Here is a 12,836-nt window from a genome sequence, read left to right as displayed (position 1 = left end):
GTGATACAGTTCGACTGTGACAGCTAAAATTTATTTTCCCATCCACTCAGATTTCTTTTTTTGCAAAAAGTTTGGGAATACTTTTACAAAAACAGAAATACTCCACAACAACGTAAATGCTATAGGCACTTCATTACTACTGTTAACATATTTTATATTTGTTTTCAGTTTTAAGACAGACATAATCTGGCTTAATAACAACTGATGTGATACAGTGTAACTCAGGATTTTTTATCTCAGTGTGTAATTAAACAAAAGCTATATTTAAAAACCAAAACATCTTAAAATGAAGATTACAATATTAAACAAAACCACAGAAACTCTGCAATATGCTTGATGACACAAAGATTGGAACTACTTTATACATTGAAGACACATCTCTTTAAATGTACTTAAATAGAAATACATCTACTGAGAAACACATTAAACATTAAAGATGGTAATTTTGAAGTAAACAATGCATATTATATTCCTTCCATTTCATCCATGTTGATTAACCATTTTATTATGCCTCAATTTGTCACAGATTTAAGCAATAATTCTACCTCTCCATTACAAATATTTTAAAAATTCCACAGTGTAGTTCAGATTCACAGTAATTTGGATATTTAGAGAAAAGACGAAGTTAGAGGCAAACACTTAAATAGCTGTAACAAAAAATTCAACGATGATGATATATTCAGGATTTCCACAAAAATGAAAAAAATGCTTCCAAAACACTAGGACCAATAAAAATAAAGACACTTCTATTAACTGAATTTTCATTAAATCAGTTTACCATTTTTCCCTAGATTTAATTAGTGCCTCTTTTCTCTGGATTATTTAAATTATCACTTTTGTTTGCTTTCTATATTAATCAGTTGAACAACAAGACTGTCTACAACTCTAGTTAACGATATCAAATACATGTCTTTGTACCATGTCTCCATGACCACTACTGGAAACATAAAATAAAAAAATATTAATGTGGTTAAATTTTAATGTTATGGTTGTAGAAAACATGTGTAGAATACAATAGAGCAACAGACTTAGAGATACAACAAAATGAAAGTCACAAAGAATACCTAAATTAGAAATGTTTAATACAGCGCAATGGCAAAAGCACACAGCAAATGTTTTACACACTGTTCATTTTAGATTAAAAGCCAGAATAGTTTCTTAAAAAACACACTGACTGTGTTTTTGCATACAATAGTACTTAGGAAACATTTTCTTTATCCTGACAGTAAACTATGCAGTGTATCAGACCAGGTAAGGTGACCCTTTCAATTTAATTCATTTATCAATGGAAAAAGATTTAATGCTCTGTGTTTAGGGTATAATCTGAACCACTAAGTTTCCGTGCTCTGATACAGACAACACTTTAATCATAGCAGATACATTTATTGATGTAGTGTCTTCTGTTTCAATTGTGGAACCCCTGCAGTGAGCCTGACCAGGACTGCATCTTGTGCACCCAGAGGCCTGCACCAAACCCACGCTGGTCCTGGAGCAGATAAACCAAGTGAGTCATGTCCCGACACATTCCGATCTGCATAAGCATAGGGCATAACACACACAACCATTCCAACAAGTGCAACAGAAAGAAACCCTTCCAGTTTTTATTTGCCTATTCTCTGGACTACCCAGTCCTGCTGGCAGAGGGGACAGCGATTATTCTGTTTCACCCACAAGGACATGCAGCAATTGTGGAAGGAATGATTGCATTCTCCCCAAACCACTGAAAGAGAAGAAAGAACATGTTCCAGTCACGCTCAGCTGATCAATCAACACCTACAGCAACATTCAAACTATCACTCTCAAATATTTATAACCACTGGGAACTTTAGAGACAAAACAGGTCATCACTGATTTATCCACTGACAATGGATTATAATTGTTATTCTGATGATAGCCATTTCCATCATCAAGCTTTTTACTTAGTTCCAAATACTGAAAAAAGAAATGCATATATTCTCACCTTACTGTGTAAAGTGACAGGGTTTTGTGACTGTATAAACATATTTAGCTGTTCTGCCCAAGAAACAAGTGCAACTATTAAAGCTTTTCCATTTATCTTCTCCAGTATCAGAACAAAGCCAATGCACTACTGGCTCACTGTCACACCAGAGCGTATCACCAAATTCTCTTATGAAATGCACTGTTTGAACTGAAATGTAATATAACAAGGAGGCACATGTGACACAGTATATAGTCTTAAAATGGGACTTTACACCAGGAGCTATTCAGAGACTACAGTTGTTCCAACACTACAAAAAATGTTATTATCAATTTACTCCTGAATACTATTTTAAAACGTAGTAACTTTGGTTTTTTTCCTTATTAACTCATATTTTCCTCACAGAAGCACAAGGGTACCAATCAAAGGAGTGCTGTAAATCATACTTTTACCTCTCTATCATAAATAGGATACTTAACAAGTCAATTAAGATATCTAGAACAGGAAACCCTATTCCCATTAAAACAAACATAAAAAACCCCCATAGGGATTTTTTGAGACAATACACTTCAAAATACAAAGCTCAACATCATGGAAAGGTTTACCACTGGATTAAAGGTTGTCATAAAGGTTTAAAGCAAACTCTTTGGGATAGTCTTAATTCTGATTGTTTAAATTGGAAACAGTGAAAACTTTCTTCTGCATACATTGGCACTGAAAGTATGATTATGTTTAAATAGATGTGATTCCACTTGTGAAAATGAAAAGTGAACAACCAAGCCATTGCCTCCATTACCTCTGAATTACAAGTGGGAAAAATACCCCTTTCTAAATCAGACACACATTTATTTCAGAATATTTTTATTCTGCCACTGTGTTTTCTGGCATGCACTGCTGAAGAAAAAAGTAGTTCTTTCCTGTTCGCTTCAAAAATGTACATTATGATCTCAAATATGCTCACAATGAAAGAAACCTAAACCCATTAGCTGTGTACATGTTGACAGGAAATTGGAAGCTGTTTTGTTTTACAGCACAGCTGACATGAAAACTGATTTTTTTAGTGCTCAAAAATAAAGCATGAAGTATTACTATGTAAAAAGACGATAAACGTAGATCAAAACACCAGTTTACTTCTGAGCATTAATAAAATCAGTATTCCCTTCAAACTTTAAAATGCACCATACTGAGAGAAGCTTCAATTGAAAAACAAGCGAATGAAGTCACTACATACCAACACAATCTTCTTGTTTGTTTTCAGCTTGACATCTAAGACAGGCATCTAAAAGTAAACAAGAACAAACTCAATTTGATTCTCAGGATTCCATCTTAAGAATAGGTTTGTCAGAGGAATAGATAAACTCTAATACAAATTTACAGTGGTAAAAATCTCAAGTTTTGATGTCTAGTTTAGCCTTCTAACATTAAATAGCCCCCTTAAATTCTAGAACTATACAAATGACGATGAAATATATATCTCAAAGAGATCAGAAGACTCTGAACCCTCCAGCATGTTTTGTTTATTTTCCATTGCTTTGGTATTTTCATAACTTTTGCTGAAAAAAAGCCTTCTCCATTTTGTAGATATAAAAGCCTGCAGATGTGTGCCAAGGCACTCAGGCATATTAAGACCACAGCAAGCACAAAGCCAAACCCTAATTACAGGACTTTGTTTTTCACATGTCAGCATTTCCTTTTAAGGAAGTCATTCACAATTTTGATCTTTTCAGCTGTGCATCTCTCACAACTCCCACCACCTATTACTTTCTATAGTAGCTTCCCTTAACAAGTACCTGCATCTAATTTTCACAGGAGTCACACACACACAAATATAATGGTACATTTGATAATATATGTTAATAAATATGGAACAATATCTGATTAAAAATATTTATCATCTTTATGCACTCCAGTCTGTAGCTTTAAGATTGGATGGCAGGTCCAGGACTCAAAAAAATACAAGAGTGACAACTTCCAGGCTTCCCATTGTGCCACACAACACAGGGAAAAAACAACTTTGATTCTCCTTTGCCCCAGCATGGACTGCCACAAAAACAAGTGCACAAACCACGCACAAGAGAGTGTTCAACCTTTATGGGAGTAAACACATCTTCATCTCCTCCAAAGAAGAGGAACCAGTTTAAACAAATGTTCTGCAGGTTGGATCTGGCTTACAGGTCACTAGTTTGACCATATTCCCTCGAAAGACAAAACCACAATGTGCTCCAAGAATTTAGATTTGAGTATTTTTGCTGTCTCTGGATAGGCCCAGTACTTCTATTTTAGATTGATCTGCCCCAGACGTTCCACCTTTTCTCAGGTAATAGAGAACAAAGAGGAGAGAAATCTAAACAGCTGCCCTTTCTTCATTGAGACAAAAGCAAAACTTGCCAGGTGTTTGTTCCTATAATTTATATTTTAACAGCAGTTAAGGCCCCAGGTGCTGGGAAGATTCAGCTGAAGTGCTTCAATTTTTATCATGGTGTGTGGGAACCCACTGATCTGGGGTCACAGCAGAAAGTCACAATAAATCAGGCGTCCTATTGAGCCATAAAGTTGCAGTTTCAGACAGAAGCAGCACAGAGAGCCAAGGACAGAAATCACTGTCACCACATAGAAGAAACCTGCCCCACTTCTGTATCATTAGCCCAAGGGGGTCAGTCTGAAAGGCTAAGGACAGCAAAGCCAGTCCAGCTGCAATCCTGCGCCTCCCAGCTAACAACTGCATTTTTGCCTCTTTCCCTTGTGTATCTAAGACCACATTGGTTCAAGGAGTTAAACCAGTAGAAAATAGAGCCAGCTAACACCTCCTTCCCTGCAAAAGTCAAACAAACTAACTTTCAACAAGTGCCAGTCTCAGTCTGGCACTGCCTCCCACCTAAGGTTACTGCAGACGCAGTGGCTCTACAGGAGCCAGACCCACTCTGGCAGGGTCAATGCGAAATTGCTAAACTGAAGTCAGTAATGATCAAGTTTCACATTCTAACAATGTGGTTTGTTCCCAAAAAACGGTTATTAGTTTTTTTCCGATTTTTTTTTTTAAGTTTCAGATTAAAAGTACTACCTTGATCTAGCTATGAAAAAATATGACTTAAAAAAACCCCAAAAAATCTTTATAACAGTTCTGGGTAAGATTTTGTTAATTTAAGACTTTTTTTATAGTGTCCTGTAACACGCTAGCTACAATGGGGACAATTATAGTTCACATGGCAAATGAAGCCAATTTCTTATTTCCAGACTGCTCTCTGTTTACCATAAAAAACCAAATCATTTTCAAAACATGCTTATGTAAAAGATCAATCTCCCACCATTCCAGTCTGCACTGCATCTTTTTTCCTCTAGTACGCCCTTTTGCCTCCTCTGTTCCACAGAGGGCTCCCAGCAAAAACATTCATGAGAAATGACAGTATTGCATATTTTGTCTCACTTCTGTTAAACCAGATCCAGTTTTTTGTCTCACTTCTGTTAAACCAGATTTTCAGTATCGTGGTTCCTGGCCCTACAAAAGCAAGGTGCTCTGGAGGGAACCTTGGGTCATTGGTCCTGCCAAAGTGTTGCACACCCAACTGAGAGGACAGCTCTATCTAGGATGACTCAGCCCAATAGTAAAAACTGGATATGCACAAACAGTAAAGGAGGAATTTAAACCGTTTTCGAAGAACCAAGATAAATATCCTATTTAATAAAGATGTCAGAAAACAATAATATGCGTCAACAATGACGGTGCTTTCAAAGTCTCTGGATTTCAAAACCAAGTAAATTAACCCCTTACTCAATAGACATCTCAGTATATTTATGTGTGCAAAACTGCACCAGTAATTACGCTTGTGAAGTAGTGCCAGACACCCTCATTTAACAGATTTGAAAAATGAATTTACATGTGCATCCGTAACTGCTTCGTAAAAAAACCCCGAACAAAAACCCTTAACAAAACCCACCCCATAAAGAACAGCCCACATATGCAGTACTGGGTTCAGCTCGGCTGCAAGCAGTGCGTGCGGGATTTGCCCGCAGACGAGCACCAGCCCTCACCACGAAGGCGGCACTACACGGGACGGGCCGGTCACCGAGCCCGGACGGGCCCAGGCCGAGCGTGCGGCGGGGGCGGCGCGGGGAGCGCGGCCCGGCCGGGCAGGGGGCACTCGCTGCCCGAGGGGCCGCGTGTGGGCTCAGGAGCGCGGCGGCCCAGCCCCCGCGGGGCCCTCCTCCTCCTCCTTCTTCTTCTCCTCCTCCGGGAAGGCGCGGAGGAGGAAGCGGAGGCGGGAGGGATGAGCCCCCCCTCCTGCCGGAAACCGCGTCTCTGCCCTGCGCCCGCCGTGCCAGGGCGGCGGGCACGGCCCCAGGCCCGGCTCCGCGGCCATGGCGGCCCGGCCAGCGCTTACCCATGACCTGCACCCGGCAAATGGCGCAGGTGTCGCACTCCACGTCCCAGCTCCACATGGCCACCGCATTCCACTTCTTCAGCGAGAACATCTTGTCGGGAGCGCCCGCCTTGGAGCCCGCGGAGCCCGGTAGCGAGTGGGGGGCTCCGGGCTCGTCCCCGTCCTCCACATCGGCCATGGCGGAGGGGCGGGGACGCGGCGGCCGCGCGGGCGGCAGCGCCACCCTCCGGCGGCGGCCGCGCAGCTCCGCCCGCGGCGCGGGGAGCGCCGGGCCCGGCGGCCGAGGAAAGGCCCCGCGGGCGGCGAGGCCTTCCTGCCGCTGAGAAGGCATTTGCAGAGCTTTGAAACGTGTTTACCTTCCAGCAGGACACCGAGCAGGTGCCAGGGTGGCATCGTTCCTGAAGGATGTGCTCCTCACACGCGGAGTCCAAGTGAATCAATCACAGCTTCACCAGTGATCTGGGCTGCCGTGGGTATGGGGAGAGCACCCAGTCTTCCAACTCTCAACACATTTCCTGAAACTGCTAACACAGTAAACCAAACACTTCAGCGGTGGTGTGCACCTTGGCCACCTTAGTGATAAAGTAAAAATTAAAAATGATTAAAGATTTTATGTTTGTACATTACTCAACTATGAATTCAGAAGCACTGCGAACACTATTAAACAACAAGTGAATAAACTCTCTTAGCTTGGTTGATTCACACTTCTCTCAATCCACACTCAGTCCCTTTGCCAGCTCCACTCTTTTAACTCATCATTCTTTTCTGCCCATTTTAAAAACCATCATAGCACCTCTGAATTTGAATTACTGGGACTAGATGCAATCCAAAAAGTTTAAAATTAAGAACTGATTGTTGTAAAAGCAGAACAAGAATATGTGTACATACTTTTTCTTTGATAATATATTGCATTTTATGCTCAAATTTTAAAAATTTGAATGTATCACTTCCTAAAGTTTAAAAAAAAAGAAAAAAATAATAAATCTGAGATTTTAGTATATTTAATTTCTGCTATGTAAAATGTCAACTACCTCTAAATAGACATTAAAACCCCAACAAATCCTGTTTGAGTTTTAGGGTTTTTATATTTATACAATTTGCCTAACAGATATTTATACAATATCCCTAACAGATGCAAGTCTTTTTCAGGTCTAAGAGCAAACCATGGCAGAGTTTGTGTTTGAGTGCTGTCAAACCATCACACATGCTGTACATGATGCAAAGTCAAATGTAAACCCCACTTAGATTAGCAGTGAAAGTAGAGGAAATATGATACAGACACCTTTGACTCTATCTTGAAGCTCTCTTCCAACCTAGTGATTCTGTAGAAATTATTTTCATTAAACACAAATCTTTTACAAAAATGGTAGGTTTATGATGATGCAAAGAGCAGTTATGTAAGTATGTGTTTATCTTGGCCAGCTGATCCATGTGCTGGACTGTATTATCCCACTTACTGTTTGTACTGTCAATAAATTAACATATATCAAAACACTTGAGGACTGTGTCAATTTATTTGCCAAAGAAAACAATTTCAGCATACTTCTATTCCAAAACTGTTTCTTAAACTGCTTATCTGTGTCTCTCTGTTCCAGTTTCCCAATAGGAATATGCTAAATGAGTCTATTAATGGCCAGTAGGGCTGAGACTTGGCTACAGTGGGGCTGCAAGAGAGGAGCACAGCACAGGGAACAGCGCTGTATGAGCACACCACCACCTGTGACAAACCCACCTGCAGCATCTCCTAAGGGTTTACTGCAGCTGCCAGATGCAATTGCCAAAATGGAGAATAGATTCCCATGCCAATAGGTAGAGTTTCTGTGAAACAGAGGCATGTAGCAGGCATGCAGAAATATAAAGGAAATCACAACAGGAATTAGGGAAACAATGTGTTTGTGGAATAAACTGTTGCTTTTGAACTGGAAGATCTTGCTAGATGGGAAGAAATCACACAAATATACTGCTGCACAGCACAGCAAAGGGATCCTGCTATTCCTATAGATGTATGTGATTTGGCATGAACTGCATGAAGTCCAGGAATGAGCTCAGAGAAGTAGCAGTAATTCCAATTCTTAAATGCATTGTGCTTTACTCTTCAAGTGAAATGAATGAACATTCATGACATGTAATGCACAGAAGGGAAATCCTTACAGAAGTTATTTTTAAAAAGCCCTTAATGACTTCTGCACAGGAACCTCTTTGCTTTAATGGAAAACCCCGTGTCACAAGAGACTTAAGAGATCCTTACTTTGCTGAGCTGCTTTAATCAAGTCTAAACCCTTGGAACTTCTCCATTCTTCACACAACACCCTGGCTCATCCATCTCTCCTTCTGCAGCAGAGACTAAAAGCAAAAGACATAAAGACCCCTGACTACTTTATGAAATTCTATTATACTGTATTTTTCTTTGCTAATTGTTTTACTCTGGAGTAAAACTTGGCTATTACTATTACCTCTGAACAGTGATGATTTTCGGGTTAGATGTCTATCTCATATCCATTCTTTAATTTAGAAAACCTGTAAAGATGAAATTTTGCCTATTTTAACTCTAGCTCACTGTTTGAGAATAGAACTGCATTCTGAATCGAAGACTGGAAAGCAAATTATGTTGTTCTGTTGTTGTGTAGGGGCACAGGCCCCACCTATTTTGAAATATGGACACTTCCTATAAATTTGAGAGGTAGCACAGTCTGTCTAATTATTTTTAAGATCTCTGTGATATTGGGATCCTGCCTAGTATCAGGATAGACCCCCCAAAAGCCACTCTTAGCAAATGCAGCCCTCCAATCCACACCAGACGTCCCCTCCTCAAAAAAAAAAATCCCTAAAACCCCAAACAAAAAAATAAAAACACTAGAAAGAGAAGTCATATAACTTGGCTATAGAAACTCCCTTTACTCACATATTTAAATTACTGAAAGGTGTTGCAAAGGTAAACTTTATCTTCTCATTATTCACACTTGCAGATGTTATATCCTGTGTACCATGTCACAACACTTTATATTTTACCTTGGCCTATTTTTCTATTTTTAAATTTTGGCCAAGGTAGTGCCAAAAAGATGCATTTAAAAGTCAAGTATATATATAAATGATAATAAAATAACAAACCCTTGTAAATGTCACACCATGAAAGAATGGAAGAACTCAACTGGAATATAAATTAACTACTCAGGAGGAAGGTAGATTAATTATTTTGGTTGTCACAGAAATCATTGTTTGTGTTTCAAAAGTTGTATCTTCCCTCTTGGACTTTGCAAATTTGCATTGCTATAGAAAGCATAGTGCCTTATGTTACCCAGTGTGGAAAGAAGAGACCTAATTGTAGGTACAATAATTTCATGATTATAAGCTGCACCGTTTTGACTAAAATTTTGGTCTGAACCCAAAGTGCGGCTTATATAGGGACAAAGAAGGAAAAGTTGCTGTTTTAGTTTGGAGGACAGGTGTCTGCTGAGAAAGGCAGGAGCTTCTCTTTGAAATGGAGAATGTAAACACTCTCCCTCCAAATTATTCTAATTAACTCCTCTTACCCTTTTGCTTCACACACATGTCCTCCCTGTGGAGACTGAGAAACATCACCCCAGTAGGGCAGGGGAAGCATGAAATCACTCCCACATCTCTCTTTCTTTCACAGGACCTACAAGACACTGTGAAGCTTGAAAATGAATGTCAACCACACAAAAATCCCCGGCTTAAAATTTTGCAGGCATTTAAATTTTGCAGTATTAAAATTTTGCAGGGAGTATTATCTGATGAAGTTTGGCAATAGAGGAGGGGACCAAACTGGAGCCAGGTACCATCAGAATCTTCCTGGTGGCTAAAAGTTTTGGCCCTGCCTGTCATTTCAGGTGCTATTTCCCTTTCTCCTTGCTTTGTGCTGTCCATCAGCATTGTCTGACAGCATGATGTGGTTCATTAAAAAAGGGAGGGATCAGGTGCAAGATGAATTTTCCAAAAGATCTTCCAAACGACCGTGTGTAGAGGCACAGAACAGCTTTCTGAAACAGAGTTAATAACTCCAGTTGTTAATAATGCTCCACTCACAGCTGATGCTGTTCCCAGCACCCACAGCCAAGCTGTGCAGATCCCACTTGTTTGCAGGCAGGTTGGGAAGGAGAGAGAAGTGATTCTGTATAATATTTAATGTGACATTTGGCATTTAAGAATATTATGGCATTGTTTTAAAACACTTCACAATTTCTAAGCAATCCTGCCAGAGACTGCATGTATGAAAATGTGCTTATTTGTTTCTATAGGTTGACTTTGCACATGTGATCTCCTCAGCTTTTCAGAGCACTTTTTTTGAGCATTGGGACACACCACAGACTTCCCCAAATTAATTGTGCAAAGTGCGCAATGTTTTGAAAACCAGTTCCTAAATAGATACTTGGTATTGAGCAAGAAAGGTTAACGATTGGGAAAGCACATGAGTTGCTATTTACAGCAGCTGGATTTCAAAAAGTTTTAGCAAGTTACAAGCCCTCTTGAAAACAAGCAGGAAATATTCCACAATATTCCTTCAATTCAATTGTCATTATTAAGTTGGGGTTTTTTAATGACACGGCTTTTAGCAGCTCAGACCACCTGAAGTGGACCTCCTGCTCACTACCCTGGCCAGCAGGGCTGCAGAAACATGGCATGAAGGGTGATCAGGGCTCAGGGAGCTTCAGGGATGTGCTTCAGAGGGCTTTTTTATTACTCTGCTCATCATCTTCAGAGCTCTGGGCACTGTGTCAGGCTCTCAGCAAGTGTGGAACGGTGGGAAAAAAAAACAAGGACAAGGAAGAGGGAAGATTGTGTCTGTAATTGCTCACCTGTAATTATCTGCCGTTGTGCGTTCTGTTCCTGCTTCTCATTAGCACAGAACCAGGAGAGTATTTAATTGCAACATGGCTCTGTCCATGGCATTATCTGCAAGCAGAGCAGATCAGCTCAGCCTTGTGGGGCTGAGGGAGAGATGAACTGCTCTGATGGAGATCAGGAGGGGCAGCAGGGCACAGCTGCTGGATCAAGAGGCAGAATACAAATCACAGGGCACCAGTCTGGGATGAAACAAGTGCTGTTCTCTCTTTTTTCCACTGATCACTTGGTGGTGGCAGAGTCCCACATCCCAGCTAGCATCCCAACATGTTCTGCACTGTGAGGCTGATTTTCCAAAGCATCCACAGCTGGCTCGGGGGACAGAGAGCTGCAGGAACCTGGATTTGGGATTGGATTTCCTGGCTGTGCCTCACTATCCTGTCCCGTGCATGGGCATTGCACAGTGGCACTGCAATTCAGTCCTGGGGTGGCACAATGGCAGCAGCTGCGTGGAGAGGAGAGGAACAGAGCTGTGCTCTTGGGAGCTGTGTGAGGAGGAGTGAGGCTGAAGAATGCACTGAAATCAAGTCATGACTTGCAGCAAAAGAGGCTCTGTAGCAGTGAGATGTACCTGGCACAACTCTGTGGATGCACATGATGGGGGATGATGTGAATTTGAGCTGCTCAAATTCAGAAGCGGAGGGAAAATTATCCAGACTTGACCTGCAGTGTGACCTGAGCACAGGGAGAGATGCTGAAGCTGTCCCCTCCTCAGTCCCTGCTCCTGTCCCCTGGCTGGAGCCCAGCTCAGGCCCATTCCCAGGTGCAGGCTGCCCCTGGCACAGGCTGAGGGTGAGTGCAGTGTGAGCCTGCAGATCTGGCTCTGTGCTGTGGGCACTTACCTGGGTACCAAGGAATTTCAGAGCTCTCTGGCAGCACTTTTGTGCCACAAAGTGCGGAGTGGGGTTTCAAACCAATGCTCTCTGCTCTCAGCTGTCCTCTTCCCTGCAGGAAAAGGAGTTTTTATACAGCCTGGCTGGATCTGTGCTCACAAGCTGATCTGACCAGCGAGGAGGATAAAATCAACACTCTTTGGTGTGTTAGCCAGAACGTCCAAGTCACCACACAGCTCTGCAGCCACCTCATCTCCTGCTCCCACTCCCACAGCCTCTGTGCTGGTGCCCTGAAACACTGCCACCAGCATTAGACATAGCAGCAGGCTTAATTAGAGCCTGGCAGCCTGCCAGCATCCAAGGGGCAGAGCTGAGCTGGCTGCACCGCTTTCAAAGGGGTATTAAAAACCCAAAAACAATACACTGGGAAATAGCAGGGCAAGCTTTGTCGTCCTGATGTTGCTGTGTGTCAAGCACCTGTTTTGCCTCAGGTTCATCCCCTGGGAAGAAGAGTTGAGCAGGGGCTCTGTAGCCCCTGACCCCACTCCCAGGATGCGGGGTGGGGGGCTCAGGGGGATTTTGGAGGTTCTCAGAGAGTTTCAGTGAGTTTTTGGGGGCTGTTCAGGGGGTCTCAGTGGGATTTTGGGGGGAATTCGGGGGTCTCAGTGTGGTTTTAGGGGGCCGTTCAGGGGTCCCACCGGGAATTTGAGGATCCCAGCGGGTTTTGTGGGTCTCATTGAGTTTTTGGGGGCTGCTTGGGGGTCTCAGTGTGGTTTTGGGTATCCCAGCGGAGTTTTAGGGGTCTCAGCAGATTTTTGGGGGGTC

General features: G+C 41.9%; 1 protein-coding gene across 2 annotated transcripts; it reads right to left on the bottom strand.

The window, feature by feature from the left end:
- Window positions 1–12: 12 nt before the first annotated feature.
- RNF7 (ring finger protein 7) lies at window positions 13–6,527 on the bottom strand. 2 transcript variants are annotated; one of them, XM_033068590.1, is made up of 3 exons: window positions 6,319–6,527; window positions 3,171–3,218; window positions 13–1,720 (listed from the first exon to the last, which is right to left on the bottom strand). In XM_033068590.1, exons 1-3 carry the CDS (start codon window positions 6,494–6,496, stop codon window positions 1,602–1,604), a joined length of 345 nt encoding a protein of 114 aa, XP_032924481.1. In that variant the 5' UTR covers window positions 6,497–6,527; the 3' UTR covers window positions 13–1,601. The 2 variants fall into 2 exon arrangements, with proteins under 2 accessions (XP_032924481.1, XP_032924482.1); XM_033068591.1 differs by having other exon boundaries at window positions 1,664–1,720; window positions 6,326–6,527.
- Between the last annotated feature and the right edge of the window lie 6,309 nt (window positions 6,528–12,836).

Source organism: Catharus ustulatus, chromosome 10 (genome assembly GCF_009819885.2).
Source record: "Catharus ustulatus isolate bCatUst1 chromosome 10, bCatUst1.pri.v2, whole genome shotgun sequence".
Lineage (NCBI taxonomy): Eukaryota > Metazoa > Chordata > Aves > Passeriformes > Turdidae > Catharus > Catharus ustulatus.
The sequence above is the reverse complement of the archived record's forward strand: the minus strand, read 5'-3'. Positions and strand labels throughout refer to the sequence as shown.